Below are 27,351 nucleotides of genomic sequence, written 5' to 3'. Positions count from 1 at the left end.
AACCCAGAGGATCTCAGGAAATAATGGGAAGACACTAATCTGGTTGCTTTTTAGTCCCCTCCTTCTTCCTCCAGTGTAAGGAGGTTGGACTAGAGACTGCCTGCGGTCCCTTTCAACCTCAATTACCTCAGGATCACATTTTTTCTTACCATTCTTACCAATGTCTCCCCATTCTCCCACTATTTCCTATAGTTGGGATCATACGTGCAAGACAAGGTAAGCTCTAATCAACAGAGATTAAAAGCTTGTAAGAGCCTTTTGGGTTTACTTGGTTTTGGTGTTTTTAAAGGTAACTTGGAAGATGGAATCTTCCAGGGTGGTAAAACCAGGCACTTGGAGAGCTGTGGGATAACTGTGGGTAATAAAAGAGTAAGTCACAGTTTAGCCATCCAAGGAGAAGAAAAGAGGGAGGTTATAGGCAGCAAGAATAATAGAATTAAATTATGGGAGAAAGGAAAATAAATTGGGGTCACAAGGAGCAAGGCTGTCCCTATCCACAAGATCTCTGGATTACTAAAGGGGAAGAGTGATAGATGGTGCCATCATTTGAAGCATTTAAACACTGACTAAAATGGCCTTAGCAATTCTGCAGTGATTTGAGATAGATATGTCTTTTCATCTGTAAATTGCTGTTCTATAGTAAGAAGAAGAAAAAAACAACCAGAAACAAATTGTGAGAGGTTTATTTTATAGACTGTATTAAAAAATCCATTTCTGAAAAGCTTTAAGTTATTACCATAGATAAGCAATAAAGCCTCAAAAGCCCCCGAATCAAGAAAGTCAGTATTTTTCTGACTTTTTTTATAAGATGGTAACAAACAATAGAAACAAATGCTTCAGACTTACCCAACTAAATATAAAAAATTCCATATGGCCTCAAATCATTCAGAAGCTAATGTTCACAACTATTCCTATTAACTCTGAACTGCTTGGTGCAGTATAATGACTGGAGAAGCAATTTCAGAAAGCTTCAGGAGGGAAAAGCTGTATAAATGAAAGGGATGGAGGTTATGAAGTATTAACATGATGCTAAATTGCTGCATATCATATTTGCAATGGGCAGTTTACAATCTGTTCATCCTGATGGATTTAGCACAAGGGAGTCTGAAGTCCTGGCTCTGCAATTTCTGTCTCTGCCTAGTAACTGATGGTTAAATTGTACCCACAAATAATGTGTTAGCACTGAATGAGTTTGGGACCCTGCTCAAGCCCAAACAGCTCCAGTACACTCAGAGGAGCAGTAATAAATGGAAAGTAAGGAAAAGTTCCAGGAGATAATGAGTCTGAATGCTAATGACCTAAGCTAGTACAAAAGATAGAAACACAATTTATCAAAAAGTACAAAACCCATTTGGTGTCTTAATGAGTTATTAAAAAACACTAATAACAATTTGGTGGTTTGAAGGCAAATGACTATTTTTCCACTTTTTTTTTTTATCCACCAAGATGTTGCAGAATTTATGAAGGTCTTCCTGGTTTACCGCAGAAATTAAAATGCACTGCAGAATTCTCTCCTATGATCCTTCGGCCACCTTCCTCAACAGCCAGAAATTGTATCTTTCAAGCATCTTAGTCACCTAGAGCATTAAATAGGTTGAAAACTGTGCTCATTTCATGAAAGTAGAGGGTAATTTCTATCTTTAAACAGACTTACGTATCTCTGATAGAAAATGAAATTATTGCAAAGATTCTCTCACAACCATATGATTAAGTATAAATCCTGAATGAACTGAAAATAAAGGTGAAATCTATACTCTCCTATTGAAGTTGTTTCTACAGCAAAACACATTTGTCCATCATTTGTATTTTCTTAATACCAAATAGTTCTGGTGATGGATAAAATGAAGCTTCTCAACTAAAATGCATAGTTGGCATTCTCATGAAAGGACAGATGACATAGCTCCCCAAACTGGAAATGGAGATGCTTGCTTCTGTGGTGTATGGTATGTCTTCTTTCATCCAATAGTAATGATATTTCATATAGTGACATCTGAAACTAAAGAAAACAGTATCAGAAAAAAGAGGAGGTTAATTAGGTCTTTTCTAATTTATCTTAAGTGTCATTCTTTTGACTTTCACAGTAGTGAATTCTCCTCTTTATTACAAAAGAAAACAACATTGTAACTACGGGGTAGACAAAATAGACCATACACATCAGATTGGAGCAAAAGACCTAAGAATGATACCTGCCGGCAGAATGATGGTTTAGGTACCTGCCCCACAGGAGTATGGTACAGGAACCTGAGTGAGAAGCACTGGACCTTACTCACTTTTGGGGAAGCCTAGCAATGTGAGAGTGGGCAGAGCCAAAATCTGCCCAAGAGAGCATTCACCACATCCATCTGGCTGCAGTGCTCCCATAAGGATGTCCCTCAAGTGTCTCAGACTGGCCTTCTGCAGAGTGTCTCCATCTACACAGAGTTCAGTCTGGAACTGTCTTTTAAAGGTAGGTGGTGACTGATCCCTTTCCTCTAAATAACTGAGCAGGCTTCCCTTTCTTCTTCCCTCCTGGCAGCTAGATGAGGGGAGAAGAGTTTTGTGTGAGATCTGCCTCCACTCCAGAATCTCTTGCTCTGTGTCAGCTCCTGGGCATCTCTTCATGAACTACTCCACCTGCAGCAGAGAGTTCAGAAGTATATCTGGGGTATTAACAAGGTCTTACTGCAGCTGAGCCAAAATAAGCTAAATTATCCTGATGGGAAAAAATAAAAATAGACCAATCCAAACCACCAGCTGGATGGAAGAATTTGCAAACCTGTGCCCAACTGCATTTCCCATACTGTACTCATATACAGTAGGACAAATTTGAAAATAATGAAAAAAGAGCAGCTTCTTCCACATTCCCAGGCGAAAAATACTGCTCAGCAATCATCAATACAATTTTTGAAATTTGGACTGCAGCTCCCCGAGTGGCATGTGATGAGGAACCTTGAAATATGACAATGCCCAGATCCCAGTCAAGCTCATCTTAGTTTTTAGGGAACTATACAATGCCAGTTGGGGCGGGAAGTGCAAGATTTCTGTACTTCTTACTCTCACACTGAGTGAAAAAGCAAATGTGGCTTGTTACCCATTCTGATAGTTCATGTAGCTGCAGGCCCCAAAACAACATTTGCCTCCCTTTTCCTTTACATCATAAGAACTGGGATAAGAAGTGTTCCTTGGCTGTGAAATCATACTGGAGGCAGCAGCTGCTGAAGTGAGCTAGAAAATTACAAGTGTAGGCAGGATACAATGCATCAAAAATTGATGCTGGCTAATGGAACAGTGGGTTTAAACAGCCTACACAGTGCCCATTACAGTCCAGTTCTGCAAGCAAGCAGGAGTGCTTCCCTTCAAAAACCTCTAAGTGTCTGTTTTGGAGAGAAACACATCCTGGCATGCATTCTATGCAGAGCCCAGTAATTGTGCCAAGTGCCCGGGAATGTGCTCAGCACATTCAGATTCTGTGAGCGCTCTCGTACTGAGAGGAGTTTTCGTTTTAATGTATGATTAAGACTTGAATCTATTATGGAAGCAGAAACAGAGGAGGAATGATCTTTCATGATATTTAAAAAATAAATATGTAATCGAGTGACTGCATGCAGTCCTGAAAACAGTTTAAAGCTGCACGTGTGCATAAATCTTTTTTCATAGTTATCTACAGGAATTCATGAAAGCATACAAAATGATGTCTTAACAAAAATGGCCAACTGGCAAGCCCAGTATGTTAGTACTAGCAGGAACTTCTGCCTTCAGCAGCATCACACCCAATTTTATGATGACTTTAACCACAGAACTATCACTTCTGAGCACTGAAATGATGCTTTTCAGAAAAAGTGTCAAAAGGATAATTGGAAGGATCCCAGCAATTTAAAATCACACCTACTGTTATTTACAATACATGCGTGATTTATAAAAACAGCTTAACTGTAATCTTTCTCTCGCTCTTGAGTACACTTGGTATGTGCCTTAGCTAGAATGTTTTGAACTAAGAGTTGCCCTGTTTTCCCTGCATAATTTGTATCCTCTGTTGTTCATGTGGGTGTCTTGCTTGAAGACAGATGAGAGAGGGATTCTTTTAAATAGGAAAGGATTTTTGTAAAGCCACAATCACATAAGGAAAAGCAGGCAAGGAATATTTTTAGTTGCCCTTCCTGTTTGTGCTACTAAGTTCTGTAATGATGGCATTTAAAGACCTCTTCAGGAAGGCAGTAGGTGCCTGAGCCAAAGCCCAGGTAATACCCTCAGTGGACCTGCATTGAATTTTGCTGGTACTAGGCTGGAATCTGCCTAATTAAATTTCTAAATTGCTAGGGGAGGGTATCTTTAGAAAACGACAGCAGTGACAATACTCTGAATGTAGCTGGATAGAAATCAGCCTCTCGTACACTTAGTTACTTACTGATCTCTTGTGCCAACCACCCCACACGGGAGGTTTTGCGTCCACGTGCTTTTAGAGTGTAAGAGGGGAAAGGGACCCATCAACTTCTTTTATTTTACAGTTTCTGTGAAAGAGGTTTTCACCTTTTTAGCCATACACATGCTTCCCCTGTGTGTCATCCCTGTCAGTTACCTGTCATCTACCTTATGTTCCAGTTTTACAATCCATTTCACCTGAAGATAAGATCGTGCCTTAAATTCTGTATTCACTGGGACACCAACTTGTCTTATCTAACTATACAGCTACACTGTCACTCAGAAGGAAATACAGAGATGTGAAGCACCTTATGTGTTCAAGGATCTCAAAGCTCTTTCCAAAGAAAGATGGAAGTGCTGACGGTGAAAGGCAGTGTATTAAAAATCGTTGGCAATTGCTGATGTGGAACTTTCATTAGCTTTTATGCAGCCTTTGACACGTCCACCACTTTTATTAAGAGAATTAATGGGAGGCAGGACACTAAGATTGTTTCATCTTGTTCTTGGGGCATTGACTGTCAAAGAGATAGATGCAGTAAATAAAGTGTTTGGGATAATAGTGACCAATTTGTGTGAATTTGATTTAACAACAGCAGACACTTTTTAGCAAAAAAAAAAAAAAAAAAGTCCACAACTGTTGGCTTTAAGATACTGAGTTTTCCTTCTTTCTTTCCTCCTTTCTTTCCTCATAAAATGGCAGCACTTCATCCACGAACTGCCAGGTCTGTATCTGTCCCTAACTTCCCCAAATAAGGGAGAACACTGTTCTGTCCCTAGTTGTTCATGAAATCCATTAATGCTCCTTTTGATTCAGACAATACAATGGTGCTTCCCCTTAAACAGGCAGCGGGCAGAAGTACTGCAGGAGAGGGCTCACAATTACTCTTCATGCTATACACATGTGATTTTTATTCTGCCCTGATCACCATAAGACTGAAGTGCACTTTTGGCATGGAAGAGGCCAGCGAGACCTGCACAGCCAGTCTGCCCCGACTCCACGTGGTCCCACGGCGGGGGAAAAACGACTGCTGCAAGGGCAGGACACAGACAGAGGCAAGTCTGTGGCTTTCTTAAGCCTCCAAGGGCAAGTTTAGCCAAAACCTTCCCTACATAACAATGATTTGGGGGCTAACCATCAGCAAAATCATCTTGCTGAATGCTCCAACACCTTCAGATAGGCTGTTCATCATATATAGGGGTGTTCTAATGGGCATGGTGATTTGGCTCTTACTTGCCCACTTCTATTTCTTACTCCAATTATTCTTTGCCCCCACTGTTTTAGGGAACGGCCATTGAATCAAGTGCATTCAGAAATGTTAGTCCTCTTATGGTTTCACATGCTGCATTTTTTTAAGTAAAGGGAGCTAGCAGCCTTGCTCCGATATATAAATTCAGTATTTATCCCTCTGATCTGCTCTCCCAGATTTCTTGCTATCAGTCCAGCTTCCTGTTTCTGTCTTTTCATCTGTCACAGAAGAGGGTATTCACTGCTGGCACTTTAAAAAAAAAAACAACAAAAACAGACCCAGATATACATCCCACAGCATTTTAGAGCTGCTAAAAATAATAGTTGATGCAAGCAGCGTTCTAAAGTTAAAAGTACCAGTTGATGAAAGTAGTGCTTTGTAAGTTAAAAGCACTACACAATCTCTGTTTTAGCTGAGGATAAACAGTTCTTACCAGGGTGCAAATTAGTAAGGAGGTATCATTGGCAGAGATGGAAGAAGTTCAGTCTCCAGAGCCTTATTCTAGCGTGCTGGCCCCTGAGCAGCATTGCCTCCATATGCAAATATTTGCCCTGAATAAAATGTTCATGCTTCCTATCTAAATAAACAGCAGCCTTGAAATTTGCAGTAATTAATGTCACCTTTTGACAGCACTAAGGAAATACATCTACAGCTGTGATATGTAAAGAGAGGACTGTCTTAAAGCACTTGAGAGGCTTGGCTCACTCATTTTTTCCAGACAGTTGCTAATATGGTGGTTTAATGAAAGATGGCAGAAACAGAGGAAGATTCTTAACTTCAGCACTCAAATGTAATAATAATAGCTACCGTGAAAATACACAGAGGCATTAAGTGTCCTGTGCTGAAAAGATTCTCCTTTGGCAAAATTATAAGTGCAGAAGTTGGTGCATTTTTTATTAACTGAATTAGCTGTTAGTGTGAGAGTAACCAATGAACAGTAAGTAATGGAGCACGTGCATGCATCTCTGTGCACACACACAAACAAATACACACACAGAGAGATGCATAGATATACACACACATATGATAGAAGTATATTGATAAACATAGGACCACACATGTGTGTAGCCATGTGTGTAGTCTTGTGTTTATCCATATACTTACATTCTATGATCAACAAGCAGTATTGTCTTAAATACAAAGAAATTAAAAAGACATTTATAGAAAGAAACATGTCTTTTTCTGACATAAAAAGAAAAATTCAGCAGAAAGTAGCAATATGTCATTGATTATTGATCTCTCTCCATCTACCAGCAAGACAAATACTTCCCTGTTGTAGACTGGAGCAACGAGCGAATAATATGTCTTATACTTTGCTCTCCTGTTCAATCTGGATTTTTAACTTACTAAATTCCTGTGGCTAAAAACAATGTTGTCAAGCTTTTCAGCTTTCAATGTGTGGGTTAAGGCCCGTTGCTGGGGCCATCAGCAGGTTCTCCAGCTCAGTAGCAATTATGGTGATAAGAGTAATCCTTGCTTTTCCATTTCCTCTTCCTTACAGCTGCTATTATGCCTACCACACCTACTGTACAGCTAGCCTCCTTACACAGAAATGAAATAAACACTCTCTGCTGTAGTTAATGCTTTCTCTGAGTGCAGCTTCAGCTAGCTGGAAATGAGGAAAAGCATAACTCAGAAGTGGTTTGCCTGTCCCCGTCTTGCCTGTTTGATCTAGGGCAGGCATTGAGATAACTCTTACCACCTGGACTGAAGCCAGATTTGAAGCAGAGAAGGGCAGATGTTAGCACTCTCTCCAGTGGAGCTCTCTCAGGTTTCTAGCTCAGGCTAGAACACTTCCTTGTTTGAGGCTCTTGTATCAGTGATCTGAAATGCATGTGCTCCAGGGGAGCAGCTGGCAGCGTGACACAAAGATGATGTTTTTGATCAAGAAGCTCCTGGTACACACTTCTTAATCTCCACCCCACCTCCTTCTTGGGAAAAACCAGGTTTTATCAAGTTGATGTAGTCTATAATTGTCTTTGTCAATTCTGGGAATTTAATCATCTCAGTGTTTTTCGCTCTCAGTACTCAGCTGTTCATGTGCAGCACTTCTAACGCAGCAAGCTCCTCGCTGTTGAGCTAAGTAGTCTTCAGCAGCATTCTAGAGGCTTCGTAGAGACAACCCTAGCATTCATGAGAAAAGCAGACCGCAATCTCCTTCTGCAGCCTGAGTAATCAAAAGGACTTCCAGCTAGCAAGCTTTCCTGTAACTGCAGTGTCGTTAGCCACTGAGCCACCCGCGAACACAAGCAGTAATGAGTTGAATCCGACCTTATCAGATGAAGGGGGAAGTACTTCTTTGCAGGAAGTGAAGCAAAACTAAAGCAGAACGTGCTTTTATTATTTTCACAGACTATTTAGCTTTGAGACAGCATTCCTTTGAGAAATGTTATTCAAAACCTAACATGATGAAAGGCAAGATAGAGATCTAAGTTCCTGCCTCTCCAGCCACATCCTTTAATAATCTTTCCACACGATGTCATGTAACATTACAATTTCATGTATTCAGCATTAATCCCACGAATCACATCCAGCTTGCACCTCACTGCCAGCAGTCCTTCTGACAGGAGGACTGCGTTGTGACCTGGAAAGCGCAGCACTGGAACAAGGTATTTGGGGTTTCTCAAGATACCTACCTTTTTCTTTTAGTCACTGACCGAGAGACCAAGGGATGATTTCATCCCAAAGTGTTCTGGATCTCATATATTGTCTCACAGAGCAACCAAAGATCTGAAAAGTTGTTCCATCTCTTCTTTCTACCCTTTAATACATAATACTTAAGATAACGAAAGCAGAAGGTGTGCTAGCAGGTTGATCTCAACGCTTACTCTGACCTCAAGGAACACAAAAGTTAAATTTGCATGGGAATGGGCCATGACTTTTTTTTCTTGCTTCTAAAAGATGAGTTTTGGTGAACCCAACATCCTGGAAGGACAAAGGGTGCTCCTGATCAGCCATACTACTGTATAAATGAAGGCACTGAATACTAGTGAGCACCCCCTTAGCAACACATCCTATTACAACCTTAGAAATGTCTTGTTTTTAACCCAAGAGTAAATGTTTTCACAGGAAACAATTAAGGCAGGCAGGTATGTGGCAGACTGGGATATGGGAAGGCAAGGCTTTACCTGAGAGACAGTTGACAGGTATCAGAAAAAGAAATAGTCTGGTACTGAAGTGGTTGGGAGGAATCCCTGGAGAAAAGAAGAAGTTGCCCTATGGAAAGGCTGGTGGGGCCTCTGGGAAAGGGCCTGCTCACTCAGCAGAAGCTCATGACATCCAAATGGCAAACAGCTGAATTCAGGTGATCTGAGAACTGCTCTCATCTACGCCATGAACTTCCCAAGTCATGTTATCTCTTTCTGCCTCCTGATATCCTCATTTTAGAATAGTAATAATGACAACTTTTCATCTGTGTCAGTCCTTATAAGATCTATGGGTGGGAATCACTTAAAAAGTGGTCAGTATTTTTAATTACTATAATACAGTGTCCTGTAACCCAGCTAGTCTCTCTCAAAAGCTAAACAATAATCTAGCTCAATTATTTCTTTATTATGGCAGTACCTCATCTTTTGTCAGCAATGCTGTTCAAAATTTCTTCTTTAGCTCTGCTCTCAACATACAATTTCATTGTTTCTGGGTCCACATGAAGAACAAAAATCAAACTGCTCTTCAGTACATCAATTTTTTTAACACGTTAAAAAGATATCATGACATGATATTGAGTTTCCAATAAAACTCCATCCAATTCAAATAGATATAAAGAAGGTTCTTAAGTTTTTAACCTAAAAAATTCACCATAAACAGTAATATAATCTGTGCAAGTAGCCATAACCTTGTCTATGCAATTGATATATTAGTCTGTATTACTTAGTCAACTAGCACCTCTTCTATTTCTAAGTATTACAAGTAAGAGGATGAGGTATCTCTTACTGCACATTTCTTTTCAGACTTGTTTCCTTACACCTGGACTTCCTGAAACAATTACTGAGGTACAAGGGCTGAAGAAGTTAGAAGTGGGAGACTAGTTTTAGTTCCAAGCTGAAACCAACTTCTTGTCACTCTGACTGGTGTAATAACGACAGAGTGATGGATCGATTTCTTTTTTTTTTGAGGAATTTGATCAACAAATTATTTATTTCAAACGTGATTTTCTTCAGAGATCATTTGCAATTGCTTCTTTCCTCTGCCCTTGTCAGAAACAAATGTCAGCGTAATGCTGAAGTCCAGGACACAATATTCTACACCAGAAAAATAGTGTCAGAATTTGCACTGGGGCCTTCAGGGACACACAGGGTTTAAAAGGCTAACACATTAGCTTATAGATGACTCTTGGTAGCAGAAGGAAAATTGATTTTGTTTCCCTGCCGACTAGCTCTCACAAAAAATATTTTCTAGTTTGTCATGTCATATACTTCACTAGAAGAAGTAGTAATTTATTTTGAGCAGATACTGTATACTATTAATTCTAAAAATATGAGGCAAAACAGAATAATCAGAGTTGTAAGATATTTACTTACCTTCTACAGTTGATGCACCCACATGACAATGCTCTTGTTCAGGAATTATGGGCAGTATCTTTGTGGTCTGTGCAGTAAGTGGAATCTGTTGTTTGGTGGTTTTCACTATTGAAAGTTAAAATGATTGTAATCTGTATTATTAAACAGCAAATACATCTGCAGAGTGTTAAATAGTGAATCTGCAAGTTTGAAAATAATTGAGACCTATCTGAACACAAGGCAGAGGTGGACAGCCAGTTTGTCAGTGGGATTCAGTGCCTAGGGATTCAAATATATGTCAGGAACTCCTGAAAGTACTGACCACGTTTTGTATTTAACTTCCTCTTGATACTAGTGGGACTACAACAGACTGATGCTAAGCCTCCCTGGGAAGCATCTTGAAGGTAGGCAGCTAAACTGCTCTTGGAAATTTTACTAGTAGTGAAAATACAGAAGCATGCAAATTTGGGGTTATATGAGTCTCCCAAAATACAAAACCCTACAGTTGGCCAGTGAAGCGGGAACAACTGAAATTTAGATTGTGAACCTTCTGATTCTTTTTCACGTAAGGGCAGCCCAGATTGCCACTCAGGAACACGTGATGTGGCCTCAGCTAACTTGTCATGCACACAGGGAGAGCTACTGGGTATCATCCAGTTGTTAACAAAGACGACAGCATGCACCTCAGAAGCAGGGAAAGGTGTGGTGATGCCTTTAGCACGCTGGCAACACAGATCCTGATATGATAGCTTACTGGTATACAGATAAAGAAATGCAGAAATAGCATTGTCAGGCAAATGAACTCAGAGTTGTTGATCCAATGCGTTTTCAAAGAACTACCATAGAACACAACTAATATTTTAATGCTAGGTCCATCCTGTCCCTGACCATCCATAACTTCTGTAAACCTACAAATGGGTTTGTTTTCTACTGAGTTCATAACAAGAGGATGAACTGTGCCACTTATATTTAGCTACATACCTTCTCCACTGACTATATAATTTGGGCTTCTCGCTTTACAAATGCAATTAAAAAGTAAAGTTTGGATCTTGGTAATTAAGCAACTGAACATGAAAAGCAAAGTTAAAATAAAACTGGGGTGGTTTTAAAAATAGCAGTGGATCTTGTTTCACCCTCAGGATGAATCTGGAGAGAATGGGAATGTAGGCTGATACTCCCTTCAGAGCCTATGTGTAACACTGTTCTGCATGCATGCAAACTGAGCAGAGAATGTCAGAACTGAGAAAGATCAGAATCAAATAGGTGATGCCTCACTTGGCCAAGATTAAACAAATTTCTCCTTTCTTTGCTTTGCATCTATTTGCTGCTGTAGAAGATGTATCTTGCCTGTCCTCTTTGCTAAAAAGAGAATGTACTGCAGAATACAAAGAGGATTGAGTCTGAATTCACTGGGATGCCAGCCCTCACACTACTGAGCCAGCATTTGCTGCTATTTCCAACCTGTCAACTAACCTGAATCTGTAGCAACACATCAGAGAGATGGCAGAATTTTACCTATTTCCTCTAATCTTGTAGGAGAGCAACTATTATTTTAATAGGATAGCACAGGAAACAATACAGGAATTCAAATGCCTGAGAGAAAATTTGTCTTGTTGTTTCTTATGTGCAAATTACAGCTGTCAAGCCCACTTATATCAAATGCTATGAATGTCACAAAGTCTAAACAGTCCAGAAAACAACTGCAGGCCAGAAACCCTGAGGTTTTATTCTCTGAGTCCTGGTTGTCACCATGATCCTGCAATGTCCTTCTTTCAGGATGAGTTATAAAATTACCATACATCAGAATTAACTTTGCATTATTGTGAGCCAGACAAGTGAGTCAAGGAATCCTGTATTTGTATCCTAAAATGTAATGAACCAAACTGTGATGCCGTGAGCCAGTGGAGTATCACTGAAAATGGGAGAAGTATACCTTTTGAGCAATGTAGAAAAAGGCACTATGTTTGAACTAAGGTTGCCCACGCAGACTGTAGAGTAGTAACATGATGATATTAATATGATTCCCTGTCTGTACAGTCCCATTCTAGCATAGAAATGGGAGCAGGCCTTTTTTTAGGATAGACCTTATGCTGCTTTCAAAATAGGATAAAAATAAACAAGTAATGTCATTCTTATGCTAGGAAAAGAAGGTCTAAATGGGAATTTATAGTGCTAGTCTTCTAGTAATATAAATTCACACTTAAGTATAAACCATATAATTATATTAATGAAAATTCCAGTACGAAAAGACCCTGCTAGGCAGATTCAGTCTAGGTATTAAACACCCTGATTTATGCAATCTGTTTCCTGTGCAACTTCTTTTTTTTTTTTTTTAAAGTAATGTAGTGTACAGTTCACACTGGCCAGGCACACTGGCCCGCTCCCAACAAGTAATTCTGTGCCATGTCCCCACACTTATTTTTAGGGGGGGAATACAGCTATATGAGAATAGCTATACTTAATCAGTTACTAGTAGTGGAAAAGGTACTAAAGTGGTTTAGGGAAAGTGGGCTAAGGAAAAGGTATAGCAGCAGGGTAAGTGTAGCTGCCCTCCCTTTCTTTGGAACTGAGGCTGATTCAAGCAGTAAGCTGCGCATGACAGTTTAGCAGCTTCTGTCTGAGTTCTTTTAAAACACTGTGGGGAATACTGTCTAGTCCTTCTAATTGCTATTATTAATTTATTAAGTTGTTCCAAAACTTCTTCTACTTCCTCTTCAATTTGAGAAAGCTCCTCAAAAAAATTCTTGCAATAGAAGTCTCTTACGTGGGACTCTCCCTAAGATTCTCTATCATGAACACAAAGCAAGGAATTGACTTTTCTTCTATGTATTATTTTCCATGTGCTACTACTATCAAGTCCTATTTGATACAAAAATGCTCTGTGTCTGGAAATACAGATCAGCCACTTGAAGAATACTTACTTCTTGCACTGAAGAAAAAGCACCCTGTACTCCTTCCCTTCTCTTGTGGCTACATTTAAGGGCAACTGTGTTTTGTCAATTCATACCATTCAAGGGACTGTTTTACATAAATGCAATGCCAGGACCAGATCCAAGGTCTAGAAAATGTGCTCTCTACAGCCCACGCTGTAGGGCATACTTTTTTGGCTTAACAGCACAGACAATATTTAGTCAACTTTTATGACCAGAATGCTTTAAATCTCCCGTTTCCTCACTATATGTGCTTAATGCTTTATAGTACCATGAATTTGGAAGGCCGTAACTCTAATCCTACCCTAGAGAACATGCTATACATTTTTCCTCCTTTTCTCTGGCCACTGGACCTAATGGTAATGATTCATGGACATAGAGCCACTAACAGTTTCACAAAACCAGCATCCATGCTGTAAACTATCTTTTTGCAGGACCACAGTGATATTAAGACAGCAAGTCCCTGAGCCTACCTAGGAAATCATTCTCATTCTCAAAGTATAGGTTTTCTTCTTTTTCTTCCATTATCCTTTCTGAACTTTGAATAACCTTTTAGTAGCACCTATACATCTTTTAATCTATATGATATACTGTCACATCCTCTCAGATATATAGTTATCTAGTCTCATTACAGTGTTTGCAGGGTGATTGTATTGTCTTCAGTGGATTTCAATGTTTTGTTTCAAGATTCCAAGCTATGCACTAATGATAGTGAAAACATTATCAAGGGCTGTCAAAGAAGTCATCTATAGCTATTTATAATCCATTATCACCGTACCAAATCTTAAACTTAGCAATAGTGGAAAGAATAAACTCTTTTCATATGGTCTTGATTCCACTTTAAATTATATTGGTATAAACTGGGAAATTGACCGGAATGACTGGAATTATGGTGTGTGAAATCAAGGAATTTCATATTAAAATAAACCCCATTACAGTAACTCATACAACTAAGCCTCTTTCTGGGTTAAATGGATAGATTGAAGTGGGAGGCACATAGAAGTAAGAATGACAGACCAATAAGGGATTCCTAGTCTCTTCAGTAAAATCTAGTAAAATCAGATTTGAATTTCCATAAAACTCCATCATCAAAAATGCCTTGGGATATACATTAACAATGCCATTGTGAACATGCTGATAAAACAGGTATTGTATTAGTGAAGCTACTCAAGACAAAAGATGTCAGAAAGATAATTCCTTTCCTGTGGGATGAAAATAATGAGCTCATAAATTTATCTTAGAAGTAGCCAGTGCTTTAAAAGTAAGGAGCATAAATTGTACTCGCAGGAGAGTTCAGAGAGACAGGGAGCTATTCACTCTTTTCCACGTAAAATTGAAATGCCATGAGTTACTGAGTTGTAGAGAGAAATTATTAAGTCTCCTTTTAGTCCTGAAGAACTAACAAGACAAACAGTGAAGTACCCAAGCCTAGCCAAATTTAAAACCATTTTTTCATGTGCTGGCTTTGTAGTTGTTCTTGTTTCAGAAGGAGGTTGTTTTGCCATTCAGAGCTATTATTCTATATGTTTACGTTAATCTTTTTAAAAACAGAGCTCCCTTCGTGAAACCAGAGTCCATGGAATTTATTAAAGCATATGACTCTTTGAGCAATATCAGTAACACTCAGATCTACAGCTGCTAATTTTCGCTCACACAGAGATTTGTTACCAAATCATAATTTCTGGAACCAAAACTTTGAGTTTAGCCATGCCATTTAATTTATCTGTGCTAAGCATACTACACTCTCAGAAGACCACATTTTAATGCCTATCTGAAACTAGAAAATTGTATTTTGTGGGAATTTTTCCCTAGAAATAGGCTACAAAGTGCCAGCAGAGCCATTCTCTGAGTCCTGCTACAGCCATCCATTCCATCCTTTGGTAGCACATTTTATCAAGAGTCATAAATGCATACAGCATACATACATGTGTGTACATGCCTGTATATTTTTCATACACACAAAGCCTCAACATGACCAAAAATCAAAAGGAGGTAAAAGAAGCAAAGTCATTAATGCAACACATTTGGAAGACTGGGAGAAGCATTCCCACATGATATATGTACATCTTCTTATAGTTGTTTTTGTCAGAATTATTTCTTTATGATATAAAAATGCTTCCATAACATAAGCCAGATCAAATTTGTGTAGGATCAAGGTAACTCTGAAACAAACCTGAAGCATCCCTTACCAGGAAAGACTTAAAAGGTCTTTCTTGACCTCCTCATGCCTCAAGATTTGTTAGGGGTTTATTTTACTTTTGTATTACTTACCAGGAAAAGGATGAATTTTAGTAGCAGATATGGTTCTTCTTTCATGTCTGGAACCCTTTCTTCTTAGAATAGTAGAAACTGATACTGCTACTCTGTGTTTACAACCTGTTTTAAACAAAATGTGTTGTCCTCAGCTACAGAATTACATACAGCACTGATTAGAAAGCTGGTAAACCCCTTATTCTTAAACTTTTGAACACCTTCCATGAAAAAACAGGAAGGGCCAGATGTTTCATATTTTCCTATATGAAATTTTCTGGAACGTCCATTCAGATTTGCCCCTTTCAAATTATTCCTTCCCTTTTCTATACTGTGTACCTTGAACAAATTTTGGAAGGTTATCCAAAATTACACATTCCAGTACAGATTTGGACTCACACTGCTGACAGTGGAATAGCAAGGATGGAGTGTACTGGCATCCTAGGAAGCTGACAGATTCTTCGCAAGTGTGGGGTGTTCATCTTTGGAAGCACAGTTTGAGAGCAAGCTCTACACCGCTCAGACAGAGAAAGATAGAGCTGGGTTGAACACCTCTGACTGTTCCTTAGCACCTTGTTCATAAACCCTCAGTCTTCCCATCCTTCTGCTACTCTCTAATACTGTACTGTTGCTGGGTTGTTGCAGATGATTGTGCAGCTGTTATGGTTAGCCCTGTTCTATGATGACGGCAGTTCAGGGCTCAGCCAGCTTCTGATGACAGGCTCACTTCAATTCTCCATAACAGAACTGATTTTTATCTTTTTCTTTTGAGAACACTACAAAACTTCAGCTTTAAGAAATTCATTAAATTAGCATTATTTAGGTCATGATTTTTTTATGAATAGCCAGTGGAGATCTAATGCACTGAAGCCCTAAGCATGCACTTTAACAGTTAATGTCAAAGGAAGCTCTGGAAGTGGTCATAAAACAAGAGAGGAAGGGAAAAGGCAAAAGGACTAATTTCTAATTTATCTCATCTCCTTTGTCATGGATCAGTTGTAACCTCCACCAAGTTTATTTGGATATTTTATTTTATGCACCCATGGAAATAATTAATGTTTCAGAGAGTCTCAGAGTCTGCCTAGCAGAATTTCTTGCAAGGTCTCAAGAGGAAATGAATAATTCCATATTTCTTAACAGCTTTCAGTGATACTCAGAAATTAAGAGGAAAAACTACTAATTATGACTATGAATTATGACTTCTTAGCAGCTGTTTTAGGCACATAGTAATATTCTGCTGTGTTCTTTGGGCACCACTGAAAAAAAGCAGTATGTAGACTTGCAGTTAAAGGTGGCATGGTAATATATACACATAAGGAATACAACCCTTAAATCTGATTTTTATGTGCTTGTCTTCTTATCAGTAACATATTGATGTTTTTTATAATGTTATATATTATAAATTTAACTAATAAAACCACTATTCCACTATTAACAGAAAATATATTCTAAAAGCAAATCAGTAATTAGAAGCCTCAGAAGGGCATCTTTTCCTCCCTGCTTCTGTCCATAACAATTCTGAAAAACCTGCATTTAATAGAAAACTATTGTTTAAGAATAAAGGCAGTAAATCATTAATCATTACTACTAATAGTCCTGCATTAAATATGGGATGTTATGCCTCAGAGCATAGAAAATCATACTCATGGCATTTATAGGTAGCTTTCCAATTACAAATAAAAGTCCTTTAAATTAAAGCATTTAACTGCCCACTTATAAAGACCTAATTTATACTTTGTGGGATTTTTTATATACATAAAATAGGTCTCAGAATTTGGTTCTAGCACTAAGTAAAAGATCCTGTATTTTAACCATGATAATCTGGTAAGGAGGTTTTTTAATTGGTGGGGGGGCAAGGGCGAGAAGATTTGCCATTTTAAGCAACTATTTTGCTTATTCATTAAAAATATACGCATAAAATATTTACATTATGTGAAAAACCCACAGAAATATTTTGCGTGGGGGCAGTCTTCTTCCTTCTGTTCAGTTCTGATTAAAGCTAGACTCCTATTGCTCTTTCGTTACAAAACTCCCTGTGGATGCAGTAAGGATGATCAGAGGAATGGATATGGCCTATCATTTTTTTATTACCCCTGTGACCAAGGTCTCCATTTGGCAGCTCTGGACTACAAGGTGAATGGACATCTGCCTGGTAATAGCAACTAAATGCTGGTTGTCCGGAGACGTTCTGCCTACTCAGGGCTGACACAGGCAGAAAGTCTCAGGAAATTGCTGTGAAAAACATCTAAGACCTATTGTCTCAGGTAACAGGTTAAGTAACACTCTTTTCACACTGATGAAAGGGAGTGTGCTCCCTGTACCACCTACCTCTGACTTGGGATGAAAAACAAGGGCCAGCAGCTGACAAGCGGTCAATTTTCTGCATTGTTTTGGTGCAGAGGACTTTATCTTGATTGCTCAAAAGTCTCAAGCTCATGGTACTCCTACACCTTAATTCTTGCTTTCTTCACTGTATATTGCTAGAAGAAATACTGTAAATCCCATTTCAGCCTGTATCACAAGTGAATTGCATAGGAAGAGCCTGTCTTGGCTGGTGAAGGCATTCTGTAGAAACAATTGTTTCAGTCTCTGAACTAAGGACAAGTTCTTTCACAGTAAAGTTTTAATCACTTGGAATAGTCAATAGTGCTGATTCAGAAATCACAGCAATATTTTCTTTGCTGAAAACAGCAAAGAGAAGAAATGTTATCTGGACTTAATTCAGCTCTGGGGTTAAGAAGGCACAGCTTGGTTGACCTGTATGGGATTACACCGCTGCTGAATTTAGATAACCAGTTTTTAGGACAGACAGCTGAGTGCGTATCTCCTCATACTTATCCTGTAATGTTTCTTGACCATGACCTAGATGAATCATCTTCAGGAAGGAAAGGGTATTTCAATCTGCTTATATTGGTCATTGGCATTTCTGCTTAAGACCTTCAACAAGGTTCAACTGTAACTGTTTTATCTACTGGAATCAGTCTGAAACCAGAAGTTCATAACACTAAGGATCATAGTCCACCAGGCATCTGTCAAAAAAACCATTTCATTCACCATCAACAAGCTTGGATTTGCATCTACAATTCAGAGGTGAGAGGTGATAGTATCAATCATCTGAGTATTTCAATCCCTCCATAAGAAGCTTTTACTGTATTACTATTAAAATATTGGAGTCTAAACCACATTAATAATCAACAGCTTTGTTATTGTAAATTAATACATTTTTCATTGCATAGAAATTTAAATTCATGCAGATTAACTTTGTGTTACTCACAGTTTTGTTCACTTTCTTGGACTATTTTGTAGATGACAATTGAAATAGTAAACACAAAAACTACTGGAATCATAGTGAGCCAAACGATCTTCGTCATACACATTGGATCTGTCCATAAAATGTAGAAGAGATAAAATGAAGCAGGAAAACATTGGCAGAGGAAAGCAACACATTCGATCTTGGTAGGTTTTTGGACCATGCTTATCCCCACAGATAAAAATTTAAAACAAAAGAGAAGATTATGCCTTTTTCTTTCAGCCTTCTTTGTTGTTTGAAATCAAGTTTCCTATCTAGAATTTAGCTTCATTTTCATCTCTGTCTCCCCATGCCTGAAATACTTATACATAGCTAAGTGAATGAAAACTTTTCCTATTTGTATAAACTGTTACATGCAAGTCAGCCAGGAAGAAAATGCTTCAAAGATCAACATTTATATTTAAGGTAGAACAAGGGTAATTTATATCCCCTCTTTGTTTGGATGGAGTACAGAAGGAATCGGTCCACTGTCCCAACACTGGCCTGTACTGGCATTCTCAACCTCCTGGTCCGTCTTCATGTATTGGAGAAGGTAAGATTCTACATATAGAAATTTTCTTATCAAAAAGTGAGGAAATGCCACCAACAGGACCCCTCTGGGGAGTTCTTTTAACTAAAGGTGCCTTGGGGGAGAATCAGCATGGGACTGGGTGTAGGAGGCAGGCTGCTCTTTCGGACAACAGCTACTGCAAAAATGCATCCACATTCCACAGGGAATTAGCTCAGTAACTAGTACAAGCCAGGACTATATACCACAGAGAAAGGATGTGGGGAACTTTCCTCCCTGGTTGTTCAAAAGGCCTTTCAAACTTCTTTGGCAGCTGCATGTTAATGCACACATTGGCACTGTCAGATAACTATTTTAAAAAACAGCTATATTACTATGACTCATATAAAATCAAATTACAGACTATAGCCAAACCTCTGTTTTCCTTTCCTTGACTTAGAATAGTGTAATTAGACCTACATCAACTTCCCTTGTGTTATCTTCTCCATTAAGAAGTCATGAGGTAACTGCCAATAACCCCATGGCTCTTTGAGGTAAGCACAGCTCATCCCTTCTAATTCAGAACTAAAAATATCTTTTATACAGTCATTTAGGCTCCTTTCAAACAGAGTACTCTACCCCATCTTGTCATGACTTGTAATGACTTGTATACCAACCTTGCTTACAAAAAGCCCTGAGCACCTCTTTAGCTTTGTTTTGAAGTAAATAGAAAAAAGATGTGTTGTTAATTTTTATTGTTAATTTGAGATAACTACTTCCCAGGTAAATCACCATTAGCAAAGGGTGGTTAGCTCATAGTTTTGACACGAGTTAGCAGGGCAAGTTAGAAAATATACTCCTCTCATAGCTAGACCTACTTATTTAACAAAAAAACCCTAAGCTGCCCTCTCTTCTCTAGGATTTTACCTGGCTTTAGCCAACTCCAAAACACATATTTTTTTCCAGCAAAGTTACAGCATAAAATGCATTTGCCATACAGAACTAAATGAATGTAATAATTCAGCAATTCCCAGACGGCAAGCATTGCATAAAGACAGGCTGGAAGCCCTGACCCTGGTCAGGCAATCAGCCAAAAAACTCCTGCAGCACAAAGAGAAATTTTAAAAGCTGACAGGTTGTCCTCTGGGAAAACTAAGCCTGGTTCAGCTGAAGATTTCTCTTATAAGTGTACTGTAGTAAGGCTGTATAATAGGCTATTGCAGTACAATATTAAGAAAAGTCAAACCTGTCTCCTGGTTCTTCTGCCAATGAAGTTAACAGGAATTTTTAAATTTACCTCCAAGACAACAGGGTTATGCCATTATCAGGGAGGGGAGAGGAAAAACGTAATTCCAGGTTTTGTCATACATGTAATTTGTGAGTCTGCCACCACTGAGCAAAAAAAATGTACAGACACTTTGCTGTGTTGCTTCTAGGAAAAAAAAGCCACAGCTAAGCCTGCTTTAAATCACTATAAAAACTGTCAGATGCCTACTAAAGATGGTCTTTTACTAAGGGATGATCAAAATTGTATTCTCTTCTTGTGAAATACTTAAATGGTTGCTGAAAGCAGGGAACTACCTACTGGAGATTTTTTGCAAGATTGATATTGTTTCTGGTTTGACTTCCATTCTGACTCTCCTTTGTAACTTACATTCCACGTAAGACTTCAGTTGCAGTGAAATATTTATACAGTCATTTTGGTCTTCCATCATTGCCACTAGACAGGAATGATTTAGGTATTCTTCAGCTGCATTTCTTCCTTCAACTATAGAATTGTTGATGTGGATTTCCAGCAGGTAGTAAGTATTGCTTTCTACTTCTTCTTTCTCAGAAACCGTAGTGAAATTAAAATATTTATAAAAATCAGTAACATCTTCTGTTTCCAGTTCAAGTGAGCCTTTTGCTTTTGGAAATAAAAATTAAAACAAAACTGTTATATAATGTGGTAGACAAAGAGACAACTCTCAGAAAGAACAATAAAATAAGTTCTCTTTCTCGTTTTCAAAAACATCCAGTAGGCTTTTACATGATTGACTACAATAAAATGGGCAAAAGGATACCATGTAAAGTTATTCTGAACAGATCTGAAGAGTATTAATTATCTATACAAAATATATTTCCCCTGCAAATTATAGCCCCTTTTTTTGCTTTACTTCCAGCTTCAGAGCTTTTCAGTTTTTTGTTTTGTTGTCTGTTGTCAAAGGTAACAGACAAAAATCAGGCTGTGAAAAAAAAAAAAAAAAGTAAAAACCATACAATGATAGAGATTTGAAGTGTACATCTAGTCGATCTGCTATCAGTTGCAGAAGGTCCTTGTTTCACTTTAAACCACACAAGCTGTGAGACTTGCACAATGTTAGCAAGAGGCATAGGTAGGTGAGACATTGTCAAAAGCGTTGGAGTTGTATAGGTATAACTGAGAACAGAGTTTGTCCACGTATTTTTTGTTTTGTTATTTTCCATACTTGTTAAGACAGCTATTTTGTAATAAGAAAATGACGCAGCTGGAGAAAAACTGCATTTCTTATATTCAGGACTAGGCCTGTTGCCCCTGTTGCTGACAATGTCAGGAAAGCAGAATTCAGAGGCATCTTCTTCCCCAAAAGTTGCCAGATACTTTGCATATGTATACGGCACAGAAGGAATAAGCTACTACTGCTCTGAAAATATGTGGATGTTGCTGAACTCTTCTCTGTATTGCTGTGCCAGTCCTTATTCAGTGCTGCCTTCTATGAAACGTGCAAGACCATTTCTGATACTACAAAGTTATGGATATCATAGACTACAAGCACAAAAATGGTTATTTCTTGTATAGCTGCCATCTGAATAGTTACCATCTTTGAATTAGTTCTTCAGATACTTGCTCACAACTTATCTTCATATAATATAAGCAATCTATGGGTAGAGTTCCGCAATGACATTTAAAAGCAAATTCAGCATGAAAACTGATCAGAAACTACAACTCCTTAAAAATAAACAAAATATTTCAGAAAATCTATCAAGATTAAAAGAATAAAGATAGGGATATAAGAGCGTTCATAAAAGCCAAATGGCAGAGGTCAAATTTGCAACAGAAATATTCCAAGTGGCTGCTGGATAAGGCACTCTTTTTTCACAGCACCCTCTTTCCAGACCAATACAAAGCCCCCTGAAGATAATTACATGCCCCCCCCCAGTTTTATACAAGATCCTCAAAGAAAAGAAATCAGCATTTTGCTACCAGCAAGCTTCACTGACAGCCAGGAATGAATGTCACTGAGAATCTGGCATAAAACCTGTGTTTTCTAGCCATGCAAAGACAAGCTAAAAACCCCCCATTGTTCATAGAATTGCAAAGACCATAGAGAACCAGCAGCATATTATAACTTTCTTTCAACTACCAACTAAAAATGTGTCTTTTATGTTGTAATTACTTCAAAACTACGTATTTCTCTTCCCCTACTTACTTTTTTTAGCTACCGACCCTGATCCTTGATCATCAACATTCACATCTCTCTTGGATTCACACTCTGTGTGTTCAGTATGGGACTGTTGTTCCCTCTTGGAGGACTGGCAAATACATGGAATATTTTGGAAATTGGAATGATTTACAATTGCCTTCAGTAAAATAGTCTGGTTTTCTCTTCTGTGTTGCACTGATCTTTTGCAAGAATTGTTAAAAGTACAAAGTGGAAAAGTGGTGTTATTTGATGAACAGGTATCCATGCATGACACAATTACAGTGTTAGCTGTAAAAAAGAGAGTACTATATTAGCAAGACAGTCATATAGGACACATGGACAAATACACGCGTGGAAGCACCATGTAACAGATCCTTTAACCATCTTACTGTGAAACACACTTTCTTTCTTGAGGGTTATGGCAGCACATTGAATGCATCAACAAGTGAGAGAAAGCAAGCACAGAGTCTTCCCACAACATAGATGCTGGATTTTATTGCTGAATTGTATGAAATCTCTTGTAATACTAACTTGAATTTGTGGTGGTATCTAGTCACATTCCTGTTTCAAAGCTGCTCCAATTTGATTGTACTTGAAAAGAAGATGAAAGCACTGATGTTCAGAGGGGGAACTTAGTGCTGGAACTGTGCAGTTGCAATGCACCAGTGCAATTATGTTGTAAAATGGCTATAATCAGAACGAAAACTTTCTTTCCAATGACATTGAAACCACACAGAGAAAATACACAGAAACAATGCTGCTGAATCCTCTGATCACACCCTTCATGTTCTCTTACATTCAGTCAACAAACATGAATCTTAATTATGACCATTGGTTTTGGTATTCATAGTCAAATTTCAGTATCAAATTACTGTAGCTAGAGTGCATTAATGCAGTTCTGGCAAGTAGCAAAAAACACGTAGAATTAATTATTAATGAGTGTTATTTTAGCTGTCTTCCACATTAAAGTAGGGCTTTATTGTACAAATTGTGCATTTTTACTTGAGTTAACTTTGAACTATTTTTTCAATATGAAAAAAAAATTAAGAATAAAAAACTTCTGGGACCCCAACATGAAATACATATTTATGAATACAAAGAACCACTTCCTGGAGTTGATGCAGCACTAACCTATAGTTTTGTAGCTGAGCTTCCAATTCTAGCAGTACCCTTGCATCTCTATGAAGAGGGAATTTTGCATCTAACTCCCATTATGAGTAATTGGAGCAATATGTTCATAAATCCTTATGTATAGAGAGAAAAACACAGCTTTTAATTGCTCCAGTGCTCAGCTGCAATCTGACAGCTTCAATGGGCCACCTGTGCACACATAGCAGCAGGCTGACCTCAGAAACGGTTCAGTGAAGGATTTCAGACAGGATACAGAAATAAAATCCAAAATTCAACACCAAAGTCAATTATCTTCACTTTACTAACACCACATCAGAGAGTCATAAACTCCTTATAAAACATAATAAATTGAAATGTAAAATACACATCCTATGCCGGTAAGAAAATAATTCATTTTACTACAAAAAGGAAAAATGTCAGACAAAATTTAGGGCTTGATCTTTCCGTGAGGCAAGTCAAAACATTATCCTTGAAATGCTTACAATCTGATCCATGCAACCTGGAGTCAAATTCTTCCAGCTGAAGGAGGCATTTTGTGCAGAGCTTCTCTGTGGAGATGAGCCAGGAGCAGAAATTGAATGCTTATTCTGCTGTCATGGCAAGGCATGCATGCATCTGGGCAACCAGTCTAAAACCACTGCTACAGGTCTCAAGGTCAACTAACAGTAATTCCCTACCATACCCCTTTCACCAAGAAATTTGTACATGGACTTGGGAATCTGCTGACTGTGCTGTGACAGCAGTCTATGTACAGCACTATGAAGCCTATTTTGGACTTCACACATGGCTAAACAGGCTCCAGAGCTGCCTGTAAGCCATATTGTAGATAGGCAAAAGGCAGGTTATCTGAGTGGAAAAAGTGTGAATGCTGTCCTGTTAGGGAGGGTGCTTAACATCCTCTTGAAAGATCTCTACTGAGAAAGCCAATCAAATTACGACCTAGCATCAGTAAACTTAATTTTCTTGACTCACAGGACTGTGGACTTTCTAGAGAGGAATATATGTTGTTGAACACCATAAACAGAGCTGCAAAAAACCTAGGCTTTCCCAGTGGATTACATGGCAGACAGAGAGCTGTACCCGCAAAAGGCTTGCTCCTTACTGCAAGACTGAGAAGCACTCTCCCAAATGCAAACTTCACTAGAAATGTGGAAAGGGTTTTGTGAAATCTGAACGCAAACTGCCTGAAGAGTTAAGAGGATCACTGACATGAAACCATGCAAAGTACCTCTAGAAAACTGCTGTATATTCAAAGATCTGTAACCTGCATCCTTAATGTTAGGAAGTTCTGTGATTATGAAATTCCTTTATTAAGCCTCTATTTACAGGGTGTTGATCCATAGAAAATCCAATTCTATTAAAATGAAATTATTCACTCTTTGATGTTTGACAGTAAGGTCAATGTTTTCTTCTGGTAAGAGTCATGTCATTGTTTATTTGCATAGTCTGTGCTAGCAAATACTTTGATTACTTCTGCATGGAGGTAAAACATTAATTATTCCAGTGTCTTAAACTGACTCATCAATTTTATGATATTCAAAACTTATGACAGCTTACCAAGTTTGTTTGTTTATAAACTATAAGAATCTATGAATTATATTCTAGTTACTGTCATGTTTATCCTTTGTGGTTAATGAAAATAGAAATGTGAATATAAGTAACCTAATCTGGATATATTTTTATATTAATTTTTTCCCAGAAAATTATGCTTCATAAATCATTTATTTCATGGTGCCTGGGAATACACACCATTTGTCAAAAGGATGCTTTTTATTATAATATTTATCTATTCAAAAGCTCACTTAGGAAAGGATGTGACATAACTATTTTAATATTAATTTATTTATTGATTTTTAAGAAAGCACTAAATGCATACCTTTCACACATATATTTTGCTTTCATCCTAAATCCAGTATCGACCTTTAGGATCACCAAGGTGTATCTGGGATTTATGTTAAAAGATTTGCTTCACTCAGTTACACCCATTCCACTCTACTTTCTGCCAGGTTACCACTACATATCTCTTTCACAGAAATTATCTCATACCAGATAGTAGTTGTACAAGTATAGAAACTTTAAAAAAGACATGAGTACCTGCTCTAAAAGAACATACATTATTTTAACTACTCTCTTCACGATGAAGATAGTAAAAGTACAGTTGCATGGAAATAGTTACCAAAAATTTTGCAGTGTATGTAAATGAATGACAAACTCCTTTCAAATTACTGCATATAATTAACTCTGTTTGTTAAAAATCTAATGAAAAAAAACTATATGCTTTGCAAAGTTCGTATGAGTACAGCATCCTAACCATCACTTTTAGGGAAGCATGTGCCAACTTTTCAACTGCACTCAGACTTTTGAATAAATAAAAGGCTATTTTAAAAGCTCATCACTCACCTTCATGGATTTTGAAAAATTCAGGTAAACATAAAATAAACATGGTAATTATTCCAAGTACTAATCTGAAGAGTTCTGGTTTTCTCAAAAGCAAGCACATGTCACTGAAGCACTCCCATCTAGCATAGTGGTGGTAACTTCCTTCCTGGTTTAGCTTTTAACTTGGTGCAGACTTTATGCAAAATAACATCTATTCATTTCCTTTTTTCTAATAGGACTTTTCTTTTTATTTCTCGTTACATTAAGTTGTAGAGAGCCAAGTTCTGTTCTTACATTAGCATAGATGAGAATGATTCAAATGAATACACTGAAGATAAAACTCATGTACTGCAATGAAAATAAGAGAAAAATCATGCATAGAAACTATTTTATTGATTTGGGGTAGCTTTGTTTTAGGAACATTACCCCCTAATGGCCACTTTCATATGCCTTCTAAACAATAAATGAATCATCTTTGTGAAGGAATTTTGTTCTCATTTGTCCAAGAAGATTTTTTAAAAATTAGTCAGACCCTCATTATAAAAATGAGTCAGAACCACATGAGTCAGATATGGAGATTTTATTGTTTTATTTATATACATATGCATTGGGTCTAGGGGGAAGATAATTGTATGTAATACAGAATCTTTAAGGCTTTAATAGACTGTTAATTTGATCACTACAACTTAAAGTTTCTGATCTGGCAAATAAGTGATGTACTGAGTACAATGAACTGAGTATGAGATGTTCATATTATCGTTGCTTCTGTATTCTTAAAAGACAACAGATGTGTTTCTGATCTGTAGAGAATCTTCAGTATGTACATTACTATCCTTTACACCACAAGAAGGCTGGATAGAGCCATTACTATTCCTATACATTTTAGTCACAATTTTTCAGCTAAACTTTCCAGTTAAAAAAGTGAAGTCTAATTCTGACAACCACCATGATATTCCATAAATTCTTCTTACAGATGAGACTGCAAAGAACATTTCTGAAAAGTTCTGAATAAAAGTACTCTGAATAATGCATATGTAAAAGCAAACAATTTGACTCAAATATGGAGTATATACAGTATGAAGGATTTAATTAATTCAGAAAGCTCTCTTCTGATACAGTATTTTTCCCATAACCCATTAAATATTGAGTACTACCAAAATTAAGCAATGCTGTTTAAGTTAAAATAAGAACTGTCCTGCAAACCTGAAATGGCCTTTTTGTCATCTATTTATCTCAGAAGATGAGTAAGCCAGGTAGAAGCAAATACAGTATTCATT

General features: G+C 37.8%; 1 protein-coding gene and 1 long non-coding RNA gene across 3 annotated transcripts; one reads left to right on the top strand and one right to left on the bottom strand.

Moving 5' to 3' along the window:
• Positions 1 to 667: 667 nt before the first annotated feature.
• TMEM156 (transmembrane protein 156) lies at positions 668 to 26,453 on the bottom strand. 2 transcript variants are annotated; one of them, XM_069791721.1, is made up of 7 exons: positions 26,096 to 26,453; positions 22,571 to 22,852; positions 20,776 to 21,027; positions 18,599 to 18,706; positions 15,346 to 15,450; positions 10,166 to 10,270; positions 668 to 1,996 (listed from the first exon to the last, which is right to left on the bottom strand). In XM_069791721.1, exons 1-7 carry the CDS (start codon positions 26,193 to 26,195, stop codon positions 1,977 to 1,979), a joined length of 972 nt encoding a protein of 323 aa, XP_069647822.1. In that variant the 5' UTR covers positions 26,196 to 26,453; the 3' UTR covers positions 668 to 1,976. The 2 variants fall into 2 exon arrangements, with proteins under 2 accessions (XP_069647822.1, XP_069647832.1); XM_069791731.1 differs by having other exon boundaries at positions 22,571 to 22,673; positions 26,096 to 26,249.
• Positions 18,158 to 19,686, top strand: LOC138686809 (uncharacterized). Its single transcript, XR_011326110.1, has 3 exons — positions 18,158 to 18,414; positions 18,631 to 18,784; positions 19,044 to 19,686. It is a non-coding gene; the product is annotated as an uncharacterized lncRNA (long non-coding RNA).
• Positions 26,454 to 27,351: the final 898 nt, after the last annotated feature.

Source organism: Haliaeetus albicilla, chromosome 1 (genome assembly GCF_947461875.1).
Source record: "Haliaeetus albicilla chromosome 1, bHalAlb1.1, whole genome shotgun sequence".
NCBI classification, from domain to species: Eukaryota; Metazoa; Chordata; class Aves; order Accipitriformes; family Accipitridae; genus Haliaeetus; species Haliaeetus albicilla.
Note: the sequence above shows the minus strand (reverse complement) of the source record. Positions and strands in the feature narration are given on the sequence as shown.